This window comes from Tasmannia lanceolata, unplaced genomic scaffold (assembly GCF_043159265.1).
Source record: "Tasmannia lanceolata isolate RefF3 unplaced genomic scaffold, GAP_Taslan_0.1 ptg000012l, whole genome shotgun sequence".
In the NCBI taxonomy this organism is placed as follows: domain Eukaryota; kingdom Viridiplantae; phylum Streptophyta; class Magnoliopsida; order Canellales; family Winteraceae; genus Tasmannia; species Tasmannia lanceolata.
In genome coordinates, this window is record NW_027518689.1 from 1,237,758 (window position 1) to 1,260,609 (window position 22,852).

Genomic DNA, 22,852 nt, shown 5'->3' on the forward strand with positions numbered 1-22,852 from the left:
CGTGGTTGAAATCATATAAAATCTTAGCGATTCGCCAACGGATGGAGTTATTTTGGGCGAGCTCCAATGGCATTAGGAAACTTCAGTCAATTTGTGAACATCCACTAACAAGAGCGTGACTTTGTTAATACGTTTGCAGGTTTATCAAAATCCGGATGATGAAGGACGGCAAGGGCTTCAAATGGATCAGAGAAGTGTCCTCTTGGACTAAGGAACTGCCGGATGAATTTCAGCAGCATATGGATCTTAGAACAAGTCAAGAAATGGCAAAGAATTCCATTGCAAAGGCTGGTTTAGAAGGGAAAGTGAATTTCAGCAGCATATGGATCTTAGAACAAGTCAAGAAATGGCAAAGAATTCCATTGCAAAAGCTGGTTTAGAAGGGAAAGTCATAAGGTTCTTGCTCCTCCAAACTCACGACCACTTATTTTCAATCTAGAAGTTTTCTATAGTTGCATACCATCTATAGAGGCACTCTTATTAGAAGGTACAACACAATGAGTCAGCCACCACTAACAAAAATAGAATATCATCTAAATTAGCATAGGAAATAGCTAATTTCCAAACACCACGGCTGTCACACAACATTTCCAACAGCAACAAGGTCCACCAATTAGCATAGGAAATAGCTAATTTCCAAACAATACAGATGTCCTAGCAATACTTTAGGGGTTATGAGGTTAGTTGCTTAATAAAATAATATGTCCTAGCAATACTTTAGGGGTTATGAGGTTAGTGGCTTCATAAAATAATATGATGTGGGGTTATGAGGTTAGTGGCTTCATAAAATAATATGATGTTCTAGCAATTATGAGGTTAGTGGCTTCATAAAATAATATGTTCTAGCAATACGGGTTATGAGGTGCTATTTATGCTAATCCAAACCATCCATCCATTTAATTTATCCACCCACCATTCAACTGATAATGACACCTTTTCAAAGAAAATTTGTAAGCTAAATTTTGGTAACGACACCCATTAGAAACAAATAGCCATGATTTAAATTTGATAAGGACAACCATATATATATAAATTTATTACTTGGAACCGGGTATTACAACTCGAGTTTCTTTCTTTCCATATAACCCACCACAGAGCTAAAAGGCAAAGCTTCCATAATACCTTCCCTTTTTTTTTCCAAGGAACAAAATCCCAACCCGTCATTAACTCAGGAACCGATTTTGGGAAAACCCAACAAATATCAAACCTTTTCAATATAAGCCCCCAAATTTCTCTCGCTACCTTACAATGAATAAAAAGATGGTCAATAGACTCCCCATCTTCCAAGCAAAGAAAGCAATGATCAACAAGCCACATACCCCTTCTTCTTAGGAATTCAATAGTCTGAATCCTCCCACTACACACAGCCCAACTGAAAAACGTAACCGAAGGAGGACAGTGGAATTCCAAACCTCAGCTGAAAGATGAGCCCCTGAAGAGGAGCACCTGAAGAGGTGTTTAATCTTGTTAAACCATTATTGATGGTTGTCTCGCTTATTTGATAGTTTTTAAATGTTTCTTTGTGCTTATTCTAGCATTTTCTAAAGTTCATCTTAAATTCCCATCATTTGCATGCATTTCCATAAACTTTTGCAATTTTATAGGATTCCCACTGAAATCTATGACCAAACCCAACATGTTTTCATTTCTATGGCGACAGACATGCAGACCAAAACTGATGTTCAAAATTCTGATTTGACCCAAAGAAGGCTACAAGTAACAAATAAGAAAAGAGTCCTCAAGGCCTTAGTTGCGCTTTCAAACCTTAACATTCCAATTTTTGTCGACCAATAAATTTGGTGATTTGAGATCTCGGTGGACAATTGTTGGTATGCTAGTGTGCAAGCAATTCATACCCTTTGCCTACAAAACAACAAAGTGATCTTAAATGGTGTCAAAAGGAGGGTAAAAACATCTAAAGCCCAAACAAAGATGTACATGATTGATGATTGCTTACCACATCAAGAGCCATCTTGATTCTGCGCTTCTCATCAATTTGACAATTAGGACGATGAAGAATTCTATATAAGCTTCCTCTGTAAATAACAGAAGTTAGATACTAGAAAGTGAAATAGACAACGGTTAAAGGTAAAAGTCGTCAATATTTATTTATAGGGGATGACTGAAGGAAATAAAAAAGATATACTTCTGCATCAACTGAACATCGCATCAGAAGAAATGGAGAAGTAAAGCGACTTCTTTTTTCTCATTGGTACAGAACCTTTATTGAAATAACAACCAAAAAAATAACAAACTGTAGTTTCACGAACAAAGAAAAAATAAGCATTCAATGTGAAAGGATTAAATGCAGATATGATCAATAAACAAATTAGTAAGGTTTCCTAATTGATAAATCTAGACAAATTCAACCAAAGATTGGGGATCGTGAATGATCATGTTAAAGCACATTTATGTGCCTGGTGAACAGGGATAGTGTGAATAAAGAGTCAATGGTAACTACCAAAAGAAACAATCATGTAGTCAAGTCATAAGAGCTTTTTTTTATTCATTTTGAAGCTCAAAATATTGAATCCTCATAAGCAAATTTAAAATTTGCTACTGAATCCATTTTACAACGTAATAAACCCCCAAGAACTGCACGACGCCTCAGAGATTTCGTGGGAATTGGAAATGCATAGCCATTAGTCTACTCCAGGTTGCATCCCTTTCAGTGTGCACCACTGTAGCAAAATCTATCACATATTAATGGACATTTAAAACATGTGAGGGATACAGTCCTATCCATGTATAACAAGCATGCTGATGCCATTGAGAAGCTCGGGTAGTGGGACCAATATTAATTTTTCAAAAGGCATAAAATAATTAAACGGCTTCTCTTGTAAAACTAATCCAACTCAAATGGTCATGGTTCCTTCACAAACATCTCAACACCAAAAAAGCTAGTTACATGCAACAAAAGAATAACATCATTCAGAAAAAAAAAAAAAAAAGGAATAACAAGATTACATTGGCAGCTTATGCCTAAATATTGGGAATGACTTTAAGTGCCAGGGTAAAACCATAAGGACACTACAATTCCTGCAATGGTTGTCTGATAGCTAACATTGCACTCACTCATCTTCACCATCCAAAGTTAAAGATAAAAGAGAAGAACCTTGTATTCCCATGATATTTACTGCACCAAAGAATTTAATACCCAAACAATCAACCGTTATACTGAAGTCCAGACTAACCAAGGGAAAAATCCCAAACATGAGATAGTTCAGTATGGAATCTATGTATCTATTCCCCTTGCCAAGGAATTGGTGAAGAGAACCTACAATTATTAAAGAAGTTATGTGAAAATACACGTAATAAATGTATGCAAAGTTGCAAACCATTATCATTCCAAAAAAAAAAGTACGCAAACCATATCTATATTTTTTTTTCTGAAGTTGACATGTCCTATGCCCAATAGCAATGCAGTCATTGTGGATAACACGGAAAATCACCAGATGGGCCTTGGATTTAAAAAAAATAAAATTTCATGCATTTTAATAAGTAAATGAAAAATGCTTATCAAAGAGAACAAAACACAATTACAGAGGCAGAGCTAGCTTAATTACCAACATAACTATATTAATGACCTCATCTTCAACATTAAAACTAAAACAGAAGAGAAAACTACAAAATTAAATATTCAAATACCCAGGCCTTCATAATATTGAAGTACATGATGTTCAAAAAGGTTCCTTCTCCCAATGGAAACAAATTTAACTCTGACAAGAAATTCTTTGAAAAATCTGGGGACAATAGGGGGGATGCTAGGATGATAAAGGTGATGTTTGGAAGGTCCTGGTACTAATGATATCAACAATTTGATTGAACCCAAAGCTCGTGCAATCCATATTGTTCACATATTTCTATGTGAATTGGGTGTCAAGTGTTGGCTGGAAGGTAACTCATAAATGTGATCTGGTCTTTGCATCGGAGTACAGGTTCCATCTAGACTTACTCGTACTATTCAAGAGATCCCTGATTTTATTTAAAGGAATTGATATCTCCCTTTAGCACGCTATAAGAGAAGCTAATGAAGTACCTGATTTGTTAGCTATGAGAAGAACATTTTCAAGAGAAAAATATTTGTTAGAAATCATTCTTATTGCTTGTCACTGCACAATATCAAAGCTCAAAATATTTCACTAACTACTAGCAGAGACGTAAGGAGCCATAACTCCAGCGTCGAGAACATTTGCATATTTCATCCCAAGATGGTTTTCTCAAACCGTAACTTGAAACAAAACACTGTCACAAATGTAAGTTGCTAAGTTATATACAAACATGTGGGTACTTTCTTCATAAGCAACTCTGTCCAAATTTAAGAGGACGTAAAAGAGATAAAACATGTTATACCTTGGAAGGAATTCAGTGACAATAGAAAGGTTAGGAGGACGAGTTACAGCCCCCATAAAAAGAACAACATTTGGATGCCGCAACCTGCGCATTATTCGTACCTGATATTAAACACCATATAAAGATTTAGTCATAATTCTAATAAGATGTCATTCATAAAAGAATATAATGTAAACCGAAAAGTGTCTACTTACTTCACTTCTGAACTCATCTAAGGCATCCCCCGAAAAATCCTGGTCTAAGAACTTCTTCACTGCAACTTCCTGTAGTTCAAAAGCAAACCACCAGCAGTTAATCAGAAGCATCATTACCATACTTACCGGATATGTGCACAGTAATTTTTTTGTTCAAAATAAAATAAAATCAAAGGATTGCACTTCAACTTTGCGTAGCTCCAATAATCATACTTGCAAGAAAAAATTATTAATGTCAGTCTAACATGATGACCATGACAGGAAAGGCTTTGTTTATCCAAAACCAGCATAATAAACTGTGAATGTGTTATTAAAAACCAGTTTAATTGATTTTATAAAAAAAGATTTTGTCATAAAAGAAACTTGGAAGAAGAATAAAACACTTAATGAGAGAATGGAGATAAGTGCTAGCCTCCAGTCGCTGAAATGTTTAGAGGATGTATCCCTATAAGTCACAGAGTCGCAGTTTGTTTGCAGAGGATACAATTACATTTTCTAATGAATCGGAAATTAAGATTAGCCTTGTTTGGAATCGGTAGGGGTGCTTTGGAGATCTTTGATTTTTTCCGGGAGTAGGAATGATGAAAGCATCATCTGAGGTGGAAACCAAAAAATCGGAGGGAGGAGCGGGAGAAACGGGAAGAAACTAGAAGAGGTGGAAACCAAAAAATCAGAGGCAAGGGGATTGGTTCTGCCCTTCCTGTGCTTATTACAACTTCAAATGGAGGACTAGATGCCGATGGTGTTTTCAGAGAAAGAAGAGATCATCTTCAGTTTACCGCCCGGTGGCTGTGACTCAAGACGGAAATAGAAAGCTTGATCGGTGGTGGAGACAGGGGGATTGGTCTTGCTCGTCATGCGATTATTCTAACTTCAAACAACGAAGTAAATGTCGGTGCTGCCACCTGGATCGTAAACAAAAGCCTTCATTTCTACCTCCCACCACATTAGGGGCTGGAGGCCCGTTAACTCCGGAATCTGATCCTTGGCCTGACTCTAGGGTAATTTTGTCTTCTAATGTGGATGATGATTCTCTGTCGATCTCTATTTCTGGTAAGGAGATCCAAACAAGATCGGAATCCTTAAAGGCATGTTTAGTGGGTAAAAGGAAGGACTCTTCTGGATCTCTTCAGGAGCTATGTGAGTGGGCCAAAAAATCTTGGAACTCTCCATCCCTTGATTGCCCGTGCTTGCTTTCCGCTGACGAGGTCCTCTTTGTGTTTGAATCCGAAGAAATGGCCTCTAGGATTCTGGATCTGGGAATTGGAAACTGGGGGGTTTTCCCTATCGTCCCTGTCCCATTGGTCCCCAGATTACATCCAAGGCTCTGAGACACTGTGGGTCAGCTTTTATAGTATTCCATTACACGTGTGGGCCTCCTCGACGGTTGAGGCCCTGGGAAACCTTTTTGGGCAGGTGATGGAAGCTCAAATGGACGGAGTTCACAATCAATGTATGTGCTTTGTGTCAGCCAAAGTTTTTGCTCCTCGCTGGAAATTTCCTCCCTTTGTGAAATTATGGATTTCCAACCACTATTACATAGTTGGAGTCTCCATTCAAGATCCTAGAGGCTCTCTTTTGGTGCCTGGAGGCGGTCTGAGATACTCTTTGTGGATGGCCCTAACGGGAAATAGGTCGCCTGTGCGTTCCCTGGAGCTTCAGGCCAGGCGACTAGCCGACTTTCTGAATCCCCCTCAGCAAGATTCAAATTTCAAATATTCAAGGGCCAGTTTTAGAATTTTGCAAGACCCGCTACCCAAGGCTGGGCTGAAAAGACATCTGAGTTTCAACCCAGGGTTACCAGATCAGGATAATGGCCTATCTTAGGCTAATATCTTGCGGGGCAATCTACCTCTATCCAGGCTGAATCACGTCATTGGAAATCATGTTCCGTACTTGGAAAAGGGTGAGCCTTCACACGTGGCACTCTCAGCAGAAGAGCAAGACGTTTTGATGGTCTTTCTTCTAGACACTTGGACTATTGCTGTCTCATTTTGGTGTTTGTCAAGAAAAGACCCCAAGCTCTAATAAAATATTCAATGATAGGTTCGAAAGAATAAACAAACCGGGTATCATAGATTTACTTCAGGGTATGGGAAGTTGGAAAGTCTTCTTACTTTTTTGGGTTTAGCGGTGATTGGAACATGCAACCCCTCATTAGCATTGGGGCTGACGAATGAATTAATGGAGAAAATGGAAGCGCCACTTTGGCGCATTCAATGATGTTTCATGATGAAGGGAGTTTCATATTGGTTTATTAACTCCTCTTTCGTATCCAATTAGAGGCGCTACGTTGTTGATCGGCAATTTTTTTCGGCTTCCTGTGGGTTTGGGATCTGGAATTCATATGGAGAGTTCAAGCGACTCGATATCTTTTTCTCCCTCTGCCATTGGCAAAAAGAGAAGGATGCCAGTGGATTTACTTGAGATGGAGACCTCCCTCAGAGTTCTGAAAAGAATAGTATACACTGAGGATCTTGCATCCAATCACTCGCCAACTCCAAAGGAAGTTGCCAGGGATGTTTTAAAACAGCAGTGGGAATTATTAAAAGAAGAGGCTTCCAAGTCACCAGAAGCTCTCATTTGGTTGACCGGTAAATGGACTATCGAAGAATCACACTCCCCTATGCATAAACACCCCCTCTTAATCAACTTATTGGATGAGGAACGGACCTTAAGGCGCCTAGCTAGGAGGAGGGCAAGAAGATGGGAATCCAGAAAGTAGAGGAGATGATTACTAGAAAGAAAGCTTCAGAAGTGCAACGCCCATCGGTTGAGGATCTCTCAATCTTGAGTCTAGATGAGGATGTGTTTGTCTCTGAGGTGGTAGGCCTAATTCTGGAATTAAAGAAATCTTCCACTTAGTCTGTCCTTCTGGGGTTTTGTGTAAAGAGGTTCTTGAGTTTTTGGGTTAGAAGGTGCCGTCAGTTATGGTTGGAGTGACCATAGTCGTTCACCTAATGTTTTTGGTGAGGCTTTTGCATCGCAATCATAGGAGTGACCTGATGAATTTTAGGGCCTTAATCATGCAGATCTGATTTGGAGGAGTGGTGTCAGTGATGGGATAATGACGTTGAATTTTGAATAGATAGGTATCACGGGAGTGGTGTGATGAAGGAAAATGTGTAATGGCTGTAAATTTGTTCTGTTAGCTTTACCCATACTGGTTCTAGGCATGCCCGATCCAGGCTTATTGATATTTTGTAACGCAAGACGGGACTCTTGGTCCCCATTGCCTTTATAATATCAATGAAATTGTCACTTTTCAAAAAAAATGAATCGGAAATTACTCTAGAGAACATTAAGAAGGATCATAAGTGTGTCAACCAGTTTCTCCTTCAAGAGTACTATAAAATATTATACAAAGGTAGACTGAAGGTCGAATATCTTGAATAAGTCGGTTGATAAAATTCATAGTTGAGTAGAAGTGTGGCAAGGTAAGTTGCTTGCTAATGGTGGAAGGCTTATGCTTAACCATGTGCGATCATCAATTCCCATAGATATTAGTAATATCTCTGCTCTTAGGCCTTTTATTTCAATTATTAGAAGGATAGAGAGAATCCTTGCAAATTTTTGGTGGGGAACCACAGAGAAGGGGAATAAACACCGTTGGGTGGCCTGGGAGAAATTGTTCAAGAGTAAGGATGAAGGAGGTCTTAATTCTAAGCCATTATCAAATTTATGTCTCACTGGCTGAAGGCAGCACACAAACTTTAGGACAAGTCTTCTTTATGAAACTATTTCATTGCAGCAAAGTGCTTGAAGAAAGAGCAATATTATATGTCTTTGACAAAGGTGGGATCGTCACAACTTTGGAAAGATATACTTAAGGTAAAGAATGATTGGGTAAGGCAATAGTAGGTGCTTTATTGGAAAAGGCTATGATTTAGTTGACACTTTGAATTTATTGCCGACACAGTCCGACACGACACCCGTGTCCACGCTCCTTTGGACACTTTTTAAAGGTATTGCTAGAAGTGTAAGACTTAATGTGGGCACGTGGACATGTTTTTGTACCGTGTCAAGTGTGACATTCAGTTTTATTATTGAATATTGTGTTTACCTCTTTTATTATCAAGTCTTCTTTTATTATAACTCTTCTTTTAGCTCTTCTTTAACGAATATTTGCTGCTATATCCCCTCTCATAAACCTAAAACCCTAAACAAACTCTTTTTTCAATACTATATTCATCGTATCATATTGGTCTCCCTTTCTCATTGTATATTGGGTACGGAAGAGAACTAGATTAAATTAACGCGTTATTATTTGTATCTCATATTTGTTTTAGATTATAGTTGATTAATTCTAAGATTTATTAGTTAGTTCAATGAATATCATATTTATCTTGTTACAAATCATGATATTAATCAATAATTTTATATGTATATACGTGTCACCATTTTTAGATTTTTAAATGCTGCCATGTCAGTCAACTCGAATCCGTGTCGAAATTTAACACATGAATCTGTATCTACAAAATCATAAGTATATATACTTTGTATTTTAGCCATGTCCCCGTTTCAAAAATTTTGGGGTTTGCCGTGTCGTGTTCGACACTCCGTGTCTGTGTCGGCACGCGACACTCGTGTCCGTGTCCACAAATCATAGGGAAAAGGTGATATCTATGTTTGGACTTTGGACCAAGGTTGCCAGAGCGGGAATCGAAAGCGGGAATCGAAACGGGAATCGTGGCGGGAATCGAAGGCTCCCAGGGAAGAATCCTGCTTCCTTGCTTTGGACCATAGTTACCGGAAACTTCCTAGTTGGATGGGAAGCTCACTTCCCAGGAAACTCGCTTCGGAGGCTAACTTCTTGCTTCCCAAATTTAGGGGAAGCATGCTTTCCAGACGATTCCTAGGCATTTCATGTTAATTAAGAGTATGCTTCCTATTTAGGTGTTTAATTCTTCCTCAAAGGATGTTTTCTCCTTTTGATAATGATGAAAGAGTGTACTTAAAGCATATAAACTCCTTTCAAGTTTCAGATGAAAATTATGTGGATTCTTTTTCCAAAAGCTTAACACTAAATATACATGAATAAAACGTGTGAAACTGTAAATTCCTAAAATTTGTAATTCTAATTAGTTGCGAAGTCTTTTTTTACTTGTAATCCTCTCTAACCTACTACAATCCTATTATTTCCATGTAATTCTTGCTCAATTCCAATGAGGCTCCTTAAAATGTTTCAGGTTGACTTTCAATGACGGTTCCCACACACATTTTTCCTTTACTTTCTTTAGAGCCTTTTGCTTCCCGCATATTCTCTTTTCTAAACGTACTACAATCCTATTATTTCTATGTACTTCTTGCTCAGTTCCAATGAGGTTTCTTAAATGTTTCAGGTTGACTTTCAATGATGCTTCCCACACACATTTTTTCTTTACTTTCTTAAGAGCTTTTTGCTTCCCCAAATATTCTCTTTTCCAAACCCCCGCTTCCCGCTTTCGCTTCTCACATCACTTCTCGTACTCGCTTCCCACTCTAGAAACTATGCTTTGGACTGATAAGTGGATAGGAAGACAGTTGTTGTTAGACGGTGCATTATCGGTAAATGATATGAATTTGGAGATTATTGTGAAAGAGGTGCTAACCTAACTGAGAATGAAAACTAAATGAGATTGAGAACCAACTCCCTAAGGAAGTCATAGACAGAATTAAAGCATCTGGATTTTACACATGATGAAGATGATAAGCACATTTGGACTGCTACAAACTCGAGAAAGTTTTCTAATAAGTTATCTTGGAATATAGTACGACAAAAAGGTAATAAAAAACCTTGGTCGCATTTCATATGGAATGATTTGCCTACTAAGATTAGCAGTTTTTGTGGAGGGTGTTTAATAAAGCTATCTTTGTGGATAGCAGAATTAAGGACAAAAATGTTAGCCTAGCATCTAAATCTACCTACTTTGAAGCAGAGATGACGATGTGGATCAATTTTTTGTGGACAACACAATACTATGGCCCAAAGTGTATGGAACTATTTTTCTAATGCTTTTGACATCTTGGTTATCAAGTATCAATCCATCCAAACCAGATTGAAGTAATGGTTTGGTCTATCTAAGAAGCAGCAAAAGTAAGTAGAGAAGTGGATGTGAATCAACTTTTTGTGGACAGTACTATGGCCGAAAGTGTATGGAACTATTTTTCCAATGCTTTTGACATCTCTTTTATCAAGTATCAATCCATCCAAACCAGATTGCATTAGTGGTTTGGTCTATCTAAGAAGCGGCAAAATTCTTCTTCTGGTTTCATCCTTAGAGTGGATGTGTCAATCATCACTTGGGAGTTGTGGAAGGAAAGGTGTAGAATGCAGATAGAAGGTAAAATCTATTGTTGATTGGCTAAAGACCCTTTTGATGGAATTTAAATTTGGAGAAGACTGCTCGTAGATTGATACTTAAGCTTTATCCCAACTTGGATTGATATTTTAGCTCTATCCCAGTTTGGTTTAGACCTTAGATCATAGTAGCCGGAAACTCGTTGGGCAGGTGGCAAACTCATTTCCCGTAAAACGTGTTTCGGAAACGTTCCCGAAACATGATGAAAAAATAAGGGAAATGTTTCCGAAACGCATGGGAAACACATGGAAAACATGTGTGAAACGTGTGAGAAAACTCGTAGAAAACAATTGAAACGTGTGGGAAACTTACGAAAATTGTTTTGGAAAAAAAACACCAAAAATTGTGGAATAGATGTTAGAAAGGAAAACAAAAGCATATATTGTAATAAGATAAAATAAAAAATATTCAAATAGAAACTTGAAATTAACAAATTTCAAATTACAAAACCACATATTTTCTTTCATATGTATTCATTAACGTTTCTCTATTGTTTTTGACACATTTCTAATGCGTTTCCTAGAACGTTTCCAAATGCGTTTCTCATACGATTTTCTATCATTTCTCCGTTTCTCGTTTCCCATCTATTTTTTCCAGCATTTCCCGTTTCGCTTCCTAAATTTGTTTCCCACACTAGTAACTATGGTTTAGATGCTCAAAATGTTACGACTCATAAGCCTGCCTATAGGAATGATGATGAAGTTGAATATTGACAAAGCCTCAAAGGTAACACAGGCACATCAGGAAAGGGTGAGATCTTCAGAGACAAAGAAGCTATGATGATTTTGCTTTCTCACATTTCTATGGTGTGCTCCAATACGCAAGCTTGATCAAGAGAAATAGAAGGGCTGAGGTATTCCAAGGCTTTAGCATTGTCAGAGGTTTGGATTTAATCTGACAATCAAGTGATTGTCAATCTTTTTGGTTTTTTTTTTTTGAATGGTGATTGCCAATCTTCTTATGGGTAGGATGAAATCCCCTATGGCCCAATTTTACTAATGGCAAGATATAAAATGCCTGGTATCAGAAATTAGGCCTTAGATCACTCATCAGTATAGAGAGGGAAACTAGGCTGCAGACTCTTGAGGCTAATATTGCGTGTGAGGCGACTTCAACATAGTTTTTTTGGTGTTGGAATAATCTTCCAAAATCAACTAGAGGAACGATTAAATGTGATGCTTTGGATTACCTAATCTTCGTGGAAAATGACACTTTTAGTCTTTCTTCTTTATTGGGGGTTTAAGGCAAGGCTATAAGTCATCCTTTTTATTTTGACCTTTATTCGTTAATAAACCTTAAGGATAGGCCCCGGCCCTAGATACTTTCTGGGTTAAAAATGGCCATAAGAAGAATTTTTTCCTAGAGAACAAAGGAAAGACACTTTGGAAAGGGATAATACATAAATAACTTGTGACTTCCTTACTTTTAGTCTTTCCTCTTTATTGGGGGTTTAAGGCAAGGCTATAAGTCATCCTTTTTATTTTGACCTTTATTAGTTAATAAACCTTAAGGATTGGCCCCGGCCCTAGATACTTTCTGTGTTAAAAATGGCCATAAGAAGAATTTTTTCCTAGAGAACAAAGGAAAGACACTTTGGAAAGGGATAATACATAAATAACTTGTGACTTCCTTCTATATTCCTTATATAGTGCTCTGTTCTTCTTTCTTTTGTGAACAGAAATTCAAGATGTGGGTTTCTCCAAACGTGCTTTTCTTAATTAAGTAGATGAAAACTATCCTTGAAAATATCTATATCCCTAGTAACAGTACTCTTTTCTTCTTTCTTTTGTTTAACAGAAATTGAAAATGTAGGTTTGTCCAAACATGCTTTTCTTATTTAAGTAGAAGAAAACTATCCTCGAAAGAAATTTTCAACAGATAAAAATATCCTCGAAAGAAATTTTCACCAGATAATAAAAAGAGAAACTTACCGTTCCATTCCAATCAGCGTGGTACACTTCTCCATATGAACCTATGCACAAAACCAAATGCAATGTTCAGTAAATCTCTAAAAGTAGGCTAATATTGATGACAAATCACTCTGGACAAGCTAATATATTATATTATGGGAGTTGAAACTAGTAATAAGAGAAACGTAAAGAAGAAATCAACCAGAACGAAGTTTGCACTAGAAAAGAGTTACAGTTTATCAAGGGAGTGCATAGAAGTGTTGTCTATTGCTTGTTAATACAAATCTAGAAAATAGAACTATGTCAATGAATTTGTCCGTGTACAGGTCACCAATCATCCTGTGACATACCAAATTCATTCTCAAGGCAGCTCCAATGGAAGCCCTGCCTCTTTTCAACATTTCAATAAATTGTCATTTTTCAGAATTAGGAAAAAAGGACAGGTCATCATTAAAGAATAATGTAGCAACTACCAAGAAATTGATTACGGCAAGAATCCAAAGCAGATAACCCAAGTAATCCTGCATTTCAAGCATAGTTCACAAGAATTACCTAGCCCGATCCTTTCACCAATAACAAGGTCTTCCCATAGGATTTCCCATTCAGCAACATCATCTAGCATTGGATCAAGACTACTTGGACCGGCCTGAGGGGACAAGCTTAAATCTTCGAGACCCTTTGATAACATTGAGGTCCCCATAAATCTGTCATGGGTAAATTTTCTTCTATCATGCTTATTATTTACATTTTTAGGCTGTTCCATTAGCTCATTAACTAGACTACTTTGCAAAACCTCTCCATCTCTATCATCTTCCCCGTGTTGCTTTTCTTCCGGAGATTGAACTGACATAAGTGGATTATTCCTTCGAGTTCCACCATTATCATAAACCAACTTGTTGTATTCATCTGTATTTGGCGGCACTGAGTCACCCCCCACAGATGGATAGCTGCCAAAAATTCCAGTTGATGTGCTTTTCTTTCCACCGCCACCATTATATGCCCCTGTAGAGTGTGAAATACCAGAACCCTCAGCCGCATTAACATTAGGAACAGGGTAGATTTTCTCGGAAGTAGCGGAGCTTGAAGGAGAAGATGATGATGGATGAAAAACTCCGGCTTCTAGGTTGTCCCTCGGGAGTAATCGGTCCACAAAATCATATTGCTTTGCCCTAGGAACCTCATTGCAAGCAGAACGATTTTTCCAATTCAATGGCAAAGGGGGTCTTCCAGGACCTGACGCAATGTTCTCTCTGCGCTTCTGAAATTCATTAATTTTATTGTCAGTCACCTTGTTCTGTGCACCAGTTTTTCTGGCTCCAATCATCTGGAATGGGTTGAGATCAGCAAAAAGGTTTATGGGGTCGACAGTATCTTGAGAATATGGCACTATATTAACCTTCTCTTTGACGCTATCCCCAAATGCAGGGACAGAGTGATTACCTTTTGGCTGGGAAGAAGTTGCGCTTGTAGAAGATGGGAACTGATAACTGTTTAAATCTCTGTTAGGATTGTTTCCAAAACTTCCAGGCACTACTGCATTACTTGCACTTGGCAAAGACGGAGTTAACAGTGTCTTTTCAAAACTTGACTTTCCCTCCAATGTTCCGCTGTTCCCTATGGTGGCCTTTCCATTCTCACCTTTGCGTTCACCATTTAACAGTTCTGTTCTTGATAAATCAGTGCCTGAATTATTAGCTGTGCGAGGAATTAGGTTTTTGCTTAACATCGGATTATAGGAATTTAAGGGAGTATCCATTGTACTCAGAATATCAGCTGGAATAAGAGTGCCTGGGGCTGCCATGAGATCGACCAAAAACTCCCTGACATGGAAAGCTACAGATTAGCTGAGAGAGAAAAATACAAAAATTACTAGAAACACAATACAGTAAGCACAATGCAGGATCCTTAGCACAAAGAGAAGAGAACACCAGAATGGTTACAAGTAAAGAATAATATAAAATATAGCATTAATGATCCAGATTAGATTGAGTATGGAATGGCAGAAAATTGTTTCTTGCACAACCGACACTGGAACTCTTGTGCAAACACCAGGAAGAAGGTTTTCCAGAAATATAGAAAGATGAAATAGTTGACGAAGACAAAAAGATAGTAACTAAGACAGACGAAATCAATCTAAATTTATTACTGATCAGATAACGAGAGTAAAATACTCGGAAAAAATAAACAAACTCTTTTTCTGCAATAAAACTTGCATATATAATTGCCTTCATTTTCTGCAACAAATGACATTTATTACTGAATGCTATTTGACAGCATTGGATTAAGACCAGAGACTACGAAGGGAAACCTCTAAGGCCCTGTTCGTTTCAGATTGTGACAACCGATGGTGACGGCCCCAACCGATTATTAGCCAAAAATTATGTTTAAGTTTGGGCCAATAATCAGATGCGGCCCTCACCATCGGTTATCACAATCTGAAACGAACAGGGCCTAAATATATAAACAAAAAATATGGCCCTTTATTCGGCAAAAGAACATGTCTTTAATCAGTGTTACCTGAACATGATACATGCTTTGCAATAAGATGAATATTTGAGGTGCCTGATACAGATTTTGAAAAATACATAGAAAATGTATGGACTAGGGAGTGTAGAGTCATTTTAGATAATAAATAAAACTATAAAGGAAGAATATATGCCGCACAAGCAGTTGCACACCTCACCACATATTTGACAATGCAAGTGGTTTGGGGTGAATAGAAAATAATTAAAAAGAGTGTGAAATAGACAAGCATTTGGCTATACAATAGCCAAGTGATGAGTGATCATTTAAGATATTAATATCATGCACATCTTATGCACTATATTGATGCAAGAAAACTCCCATAATCCAGCAAAGATGATTTGGGAGAAAAAGAGGGTTGATGAAGATCCAATAGTAAGCCCCAAGGCGGCCGAAACATCATGCTAACATCAATAATGGGCACTATAGAGTCCCGTTTGTCATAAAAACTGGCAGGATTGGTTAATATGATTTAGAGAGACTTTTAAGTGATTTTGATTTAAGTTATGGGTAAAGTTTAAGTAGGTTTTGGAGGGCCCTATGAAAGGAAAATGTGAATAGTGTTTTTAAGTAAGAAATTGATGTCTTTTGAATTTGGGAAAGGTTACAAGTTGTGATACTGGTAATTTGGGGCCGGGATTAGTAACTTGTACTAGAAAGAGTGCTAATTGAATTTAGCAAGCACACATTCTAATTTATAAGTTCTGTAGACTTAGAAGTTGGTTTTCTTGGAGTTCCTAGACAGTAACATGTAATACACTTTTATGTTTATTTTGGACCACTCTGTAGTGCAAATTAGGCTTTATTTACGCTGATCTAAGGATTGAAATTGATCCTATACAGGAAACGATCAAGTGTGTTAAGGTATTTGAACAAAAACACACTTATGTTTATTTTGGGGCATTCTAAAGTGGAAATTAAGCTTTATTTAGGTTGATCTAAGGACTGAAATTGATCCTATACAAGAAATAATCAAGTGTGTTTATCATTAAGGTATTTGAAAACACACACACACAGATATGAAGTTTTCAAATTCGAAAGACATAAATATACATAGTTATGAATACTAATGTGCTTCCTTTTATAAAATTATGGACAAGTTTTATATAAGTATCGGAAAATGATGGACTTTGGTGTATTTAGTTTTCCAAAGACTTCTGATTATCTTATTATTTAATTATTTCTGTATTTTTAATTCTTTCTGTTTTACTTTTTCCTATTATGAATACTTCTATAATAATTTCAGTAGATCAGTCAAAAAATTAAATCAGTAGAAACTTGTGATTTGACAGCTCTATGATTCGATTTGATCCACCCAGTGAACTATGAATAGAACTGGAATAAAGTATCACGAAGTATAACGGGCCAGGAGCATGAAAGATTCTAAGTTTTAGGTGAATGCCTCGTGTTTGGATTTTTTTTTTTTATGATCTACAATCTACAGATTCTTACCCCTGACGTAGAACTACACCAAATGAACACTTCGTGTAACTCTCACTTACGAATAGTCATTACAGCTCCAATCATGATAATTCATTTTTTTTAGAAATTCCAACCATATTCCACTGTATGCTATACGAATATTATCAATGAAAATTTTAAAAGAAATCAATTGCTCGAGAGAATTTCTTGCTTAACTTTGAAGAAACTCGAACCAATTACATGATTGCTTTTCTGGCCTAGTATCGTGTTGATAAGAAGAAATTAGACAGAACAAAGAATTAAAAAAAAAAATGAAGGATACAAAAAACAATCACAAGTCAGAACCTCTCATTCTCCAACTTTATCATGTTAACCGCATCATCATCAACGCCAGTGTAGTGACTTCCTTTAACCAGTCTGCAAGGAATACCAACATGATCTGCTAATACCTGCACTTGGGGAGACAAAATACTGAAAGATTAAGTATCTGGTTTGAATAGGAAAAAAAATGTAAGGAGATTAAATAATCATATATCTAGAGAATAATTGGGAAGATACAATTGCCTGGAAGCAGAATATTTTTTTACCAGAATAACCAGGGAATATTTGGTGAACTCAAAATATATAAATACTCTTAATTAGAGGAAATTTACTCTTGTGTTGGCACATGTTCTCATGTAAAGCAGTCTAGAGGTAGCCACTATTTTCATGTTAAAAGTGTACGAGATGTGGTTCTTAAGATCTGAGTTCAGGATTTTTTTTTTCTTCTTTTTTTTTGAAAATTTTATGTCCAACAACAAGCTACATGGCAATTAGATGATAATAGTAACACAAGAATGGAGACCCATAATGAAGTTTCAGAGTAGAAACTCATATGTTGTAACCAAGACATTGGCGTAAAGAAGACATATTAGTATTGCGACTCTGGGCACAACATTCTGATATGACAATGTAATGACTAACCTTGAAAAGTAAGGCACGGTGGCGTGATAGACCAATATTTAAGCATCCAATAGGCAATAAACTTGTTTGGAGAGACGATCGTAACTGAGTACTTCCTTCCATCCACCTCGCTAACATGTCATTGGCATCCCTCACTGGGCCACCCATATGCTCTGAAACAAGGTCAGCAACCCTTTGCACCAAAGGACCGACCCTGGAAACAGGGTAGTCTAATGCAATGCAGTGTGCGACCTGCTCCAACTCTTCCAGCGCTGGATCGATTTTTCGATTGACTATAAGAACTTCAAAGCCAAGATCCCCAATGTTTGTTTGGAGATCAACAAGGGAAGGCATTTTTCCTTGGCTTGCAGGATCAGTAGAGAGGCCATATATGTCGTAAAATCCATCCACCACCTTCTCCTCATAATCAAGCACATTGTAATCCTGGGATCACAGCATCAGTGCCAAAAAAAAAAAAAAACAATGAAAATTGGAAGGTTAAATTAGAATCAACAAATACAATTACCCCACTGTGTAGACAGCAACATAAATCCTGGCAAATTCAACATGGAATAGATTCATAACCTTCAAACATTGGGGTGAAGTATTGGATAGAATTCCTAGCAAATATAGTTATTCAATAATTCTATTAAAGCAGAAGGCAAAGCAACAATAAGCGGCACATGGAGATCCTAGAAGCATAAAGGCTTATCACTTACTAGCATCGGATCAGAAAATACAAATGAGTAATAGGCATATAAAAGCTTCACTATTAATAACATGCAGAACTCTACTATACCCAATAAAATGCATCCATGGAATCAGCTTTAAGACTTGAAAACTCCTCAAACTCAGTTCTGTTCAGTAATGATCATGAAGAAATTAAAATTAAAGGCTCCGTTGTTCCAAAAATTTAAAGGGCGCCTAATTCCTCCCAAATGGAAATTGGATGAAGCAAACACCGGTAGCTTCTCCTTATATGGAAGTAGACTGGTAAGTATAGATAAATAAAACCAATTCGTTTCTTTTCTTTTTTTCCTTTCGTTCAGGATTGGTGAAATTCAAAGGTGGAAACCTAGAATTGCAGGCCAAATGTTGCTTGAAGAATTTTCAATCTGGGGAAGGGAACCCAGAAATTTAGGTCAGATGAGCAGAGTCAATCCAATAGCTACCCCTCTTACATTGACTATCAGCTTCTTAAAGTAATTTCTTTGCTTAAACTCAACTCAACTAAGCCTCTGTCCCAAACTAGTTGGGGTCGGCATTTCTTTGCTTAAGTGCTGGAAAATTGCAATTTCAAATTTTCAGTTACACTATAATGGGGATGCAAAATTTGCCAGTTTTCCATTATGGCTTATCAGGTAGCAGTTAGACGACCTCATATACCCATGCATTGTTACAGCAGGAACTAGTGTCCTTTAGAAAATGAAAGCATATCACAGATATGAGAAAGTACAATAAATTGAGCAATTGTAACTGTAAGGGCCTCTTTGGATGACACCAAATTTGGTCCTTATTTGCAAATACGATTATTTTAATTAAATCTCATTTGCAAATGTGGTACTATGGTCTCTTTGGAGGCCATTATGGGCCTCTTTGGATACCACTAAAATTATTTGCAAAAAGTTCTATATGCATATCAACCTATATATACAAGAAAATAAATATAATAGTCTTCTATCTATCTTGGTTGATGGCTTCCCAAATGGCCTTAAAGTCCCATTTGCAAATAAGATTAAATTAAAATAATCTTATTTGCAAATAAGTCAGATTTTGGTGGTATCGAAAGAAGCCATGTATCATTTATAACATTATAAATTATACATGGCTTTCAAAGTCTTATTTTATTCGAATTTTTTTTTTGTGAAAAGTTTTATATGCATAAAATCTTAGTTGCATACAATCCTGTGTAAAAGAAAATAGTTATCAAAGTCTTCTATCTTGGGATAATGGCTTCCAAAGTGCTCTTCTGTCCCCTTTGCAGACAGTGTTCTAAAAAGCACTGAGCGGAGCTGGGTGGCTGACTGACCTCCCAGCGCTCAGGCCGCGCCCAGGCGTTTTGAGGCGTTTTTTATTTATTTTTAGATATTAATATATTTTCATAATATCTTGTATTTTTTTATATAAAATAAAAATACTTGAATACATAACAATCCAAACCATTTTATGCATAAGCACTAAACATTAAATAATAACAAATAGTTAAAAACATAATAAGAAATTAAGCATAAAGTACTTCATAATTTAAGTATTTAACAATACAACACAAATCCATGACAAAAAAAAGATTAAAATCCAAGCACTTCTTCAGTCTTCACCAATCATTGTCCTCTCCCTCCAAGACCAAGACTCTATCTTCATCTGAGTCTTCAAAACCTCCCCGCCCAGGCTCACGCTCAACGCCCAGGTGCCGCCTCATCGCCTGGGCGGCCGCCTAATAACGTCCACGCGGTGAGACCGCTTTTTTAAACGCCCAGGGCCTAGGCGGTGCGTTTTTCTGCGCCCAGCGCCTTAGCGGCGCCTAGGCGGGCCTTTTAGAACAGAGTTTGCAGATAAGATTAACTTAAAATAATCTTATTTGCAAATTTTATTTTGGCAAAAACTTTTATATGCATAAAGTCATATTTGCATATAATCCTATATACAAGAAAATAGTTATAAAAATCTTCTACCTATCTTAGTTAATGGCTTCCAAAGTGGCCTTAATGTCCCATTTGCAAATAAGATTAACTTCAAATTATCTTAATTGCAAATAAACTCCATTTTGGTGGTACCCAAATAAGCCAAGTGTCATTTATAACACTATAATAACCACAATTTGCAAATAATTATATTTAACTCCAAAACCATTTGCAAGTCATAAGCCCCTGTTTGGATTGCAGGAATTTTTTGGAAAAGATTGGAAAGGAAAAATATTTCTAAATTTTCCTAATTTTTTTTACAGAAAAAAATGATAAATTGAAAGAACCATATTCAATTTTTATTTAGAGGGACTTTCAAATTATGATGATATCCCTCTAAACTAACCAGTAACCATTATAATAATATTTCCCTCCAAATCCTTGATAGAAATAATTTTCTCAAGAATAAATTTTCTATCAAAAACATTTTTCTTGCAAACCAAACAGGGCCTAAGCTGGTACCCAAAGAGGACATATATCATTTATAACACTATAATAACCACAATTTGCAAATAATTATATTTAACCCCGAAACCAGTTGCAAGCCCTAATTTGCTTGAAAATCTCCCAATTTGCATTCATTTCACTACCTTAGAAAGCTTAAAACGCATAATTCACTGAAACCCTACTCCACGACCACATACCCTAATTCAAGACCCTAAAACATGGAGAATTTCACCAAGACGGAATCGAAAGATGGACTCACCCAGTAGCATCATGAGAGCAATTTGGTGGCTTCTTCCACTTGCCGAGAGGAATCGATCCAAAGTGGGGTAATTGTACAAGAAAATAATTAGAATAGTCTTTTACCTATCTTGGTTAATGGCTTCCAAAATTGCCTTAACGTCCCATTTGCATTGCAAATGAGATTAATAACCACGATTTGCGAAAAATTATATTTAACCTCAAAACCATTTACATGCCCTAAGTTTCTCCCAATTCTCATTCATTTCACTACCCTAGAAAGCTCAAAACTCATAATTCACTGAAACCCTAGTCCACAACCCCTTACCCTAATTAAAAACCCTAAAACATGGAGAATTTCAATAATAAAGAACCAAAGAATAGACTCACCCAGTAGCACCCACGAGAGCAATTTGCAAATAATTACATTCAACTCCAAAACCATTTGCAAACCCTAACTTGCATGAAAAAATCCCAATTCACATTCATTTCACTACCCTATAAACCTCCAAAACCCAGAACTCAGTAAAACCCTAGTCATCAATCTTTTAACCTAATTCAAAACCCTAAAACATGGAGAATTAAAAAAAAAAAAAAAAGAATAAAAAAATGGACTCACATTCATTTCACTGCCCTATAAACCTCAAAACCCACAATTCAGTAAAACCCTAGTCCTAGATCTTTTACCCCAATTCAAAACCCTAAAACATGGAGAATTTCAAAACTAAAGAATCAAAGAATGGACTCACATTCATTTCACTGCCATAAGCCTCAAAACCCATAATTCAGTAAAACCCTAATCCTCAATCTTTAAACCTAATTAAAAACCCTAAAACATAAAGAATTTCAATAACAAAGAATCGAAAAATGAACTCACCCAGTATCGCCGCGAGAGCAATTCAGCAGCTTCTTCTGCCTGTCTCGACGAATCGATCCGATGACGATCCAAGCTCAAGATCGTGGCAGCCCTGATCTGATCCCGATCACGAAAATCTGAATTCGAAGCGCTAATTGCAAGCGCGAGTTGGACTTGAAATTCCTCTTCAGATGAGAAATAATCACTTGGATCAGAATTAGTAGTGACGGGAGTAGGAGAGGAGGAAGAAGGGCTTGCTGGAGAGTTGGAGACTGTGGGATGCTCTGGGCCGTGCGATTGAGGAGAAGGGGATTGAACGGCGGGGATTTCGTTAGATCGGTTTGGGTCTTGACTACTGCTTCCGAAATGAAGCTTCTTGAAAATGTGTTTCATGGCGCCTGAGCGTTTTCCGGTCTCTTCTTTTTTCTTCATTGCTTAGAGGCTAAGTGAGGAAATAAAGGGAGGGGAGAAATGGGATTGGGAATGACGGCGTTTTATTTATAGAGAAGGGGATGAGGGGGGGCGGGGTTGATGACTGTATTTAGTTTAGAGTCTTTAGACGAAGTTTCCTAGAAATTGCGACATGCCAACTATTTTGTTTTGGGAGGAAAAGTAATCATGCAAAAAAAAGGAGGAGTGATAAATCGACTCCCCAAATTGATAAATCGACTCCCCATGTGTCTTTCTCTCTCCTCTAGGAAAAGTAATCATGCAAAATTTAGGGCTCGTTCGGCAAGGCTTCTCATTCTCGCCTCAAGAAACGGGCGGAATCGGGTTGATGAGAATTTATAGAAACAACTCTTTGTCGCTTCATAGAATCCCAGCTTTAAGTCGCGCAAAGCGCTAAAATATTGAAAACGAGCTTTCCGGTTCAGATACACCAAATGAGATTTTTTCGATTCTCAACGCTTTTCATTTTTATCACCTAAAAAATGCCGGAATCCAT

The 22,852-nt window shown here is 37.2% G+C and overlaps 1 protein-coding gene across 1 annotated transcript in view; it reads right to left on the bottom strand.

Annotated features, from left to right (window-relative positions):
* Positions 1–22,415, bottom strand: part of EDR1 (Protein kinase superfamily protein) — a 47,336-nt gene extending 24,921 nt beyond the window's left edge. Inside the window, exons 1-9 of the mRNA XM_077391606.1 lie at positions 21,928–22,415; positions 17,707–18,129; positions 17,089–17,192; positions 13,351–14,618; positions 12,820–12,860; positions 4,548–4,616; positions 4,354–4,454; positions 1,958–2,036; positions 1,765–1,863 (exon numbers count right to left, since the gene is read on the bottom strand). Of these exons, the coding sequence (XP_077247721.1) occupies positions 1,765–1,863; positions 1,958–2,036; positions 4,354–4,454; positions 4,548–4,616; positions 12,820–12,860; positions 13,351–14,618; positions 17,089–17,192; positions 17,707–18,129; positions 21,928–22,338 (2,595 nt within the window). The 5' untranslated portion in view covers positions 22,339–22,415. The remainder of the gene's footprint in view (positions 1–1,764; positions 1,864–1,957; positions 2,037–4,353; positions 4,455–4,547; positions 4,617–12,819; positions 12,861–13,350; positions 14,619–17,088; positions 17,193–17,706; positions 18,130–21,927) is intronic.
* Positions 22,416–22,852: the final 437 nt, after the last annotated feature.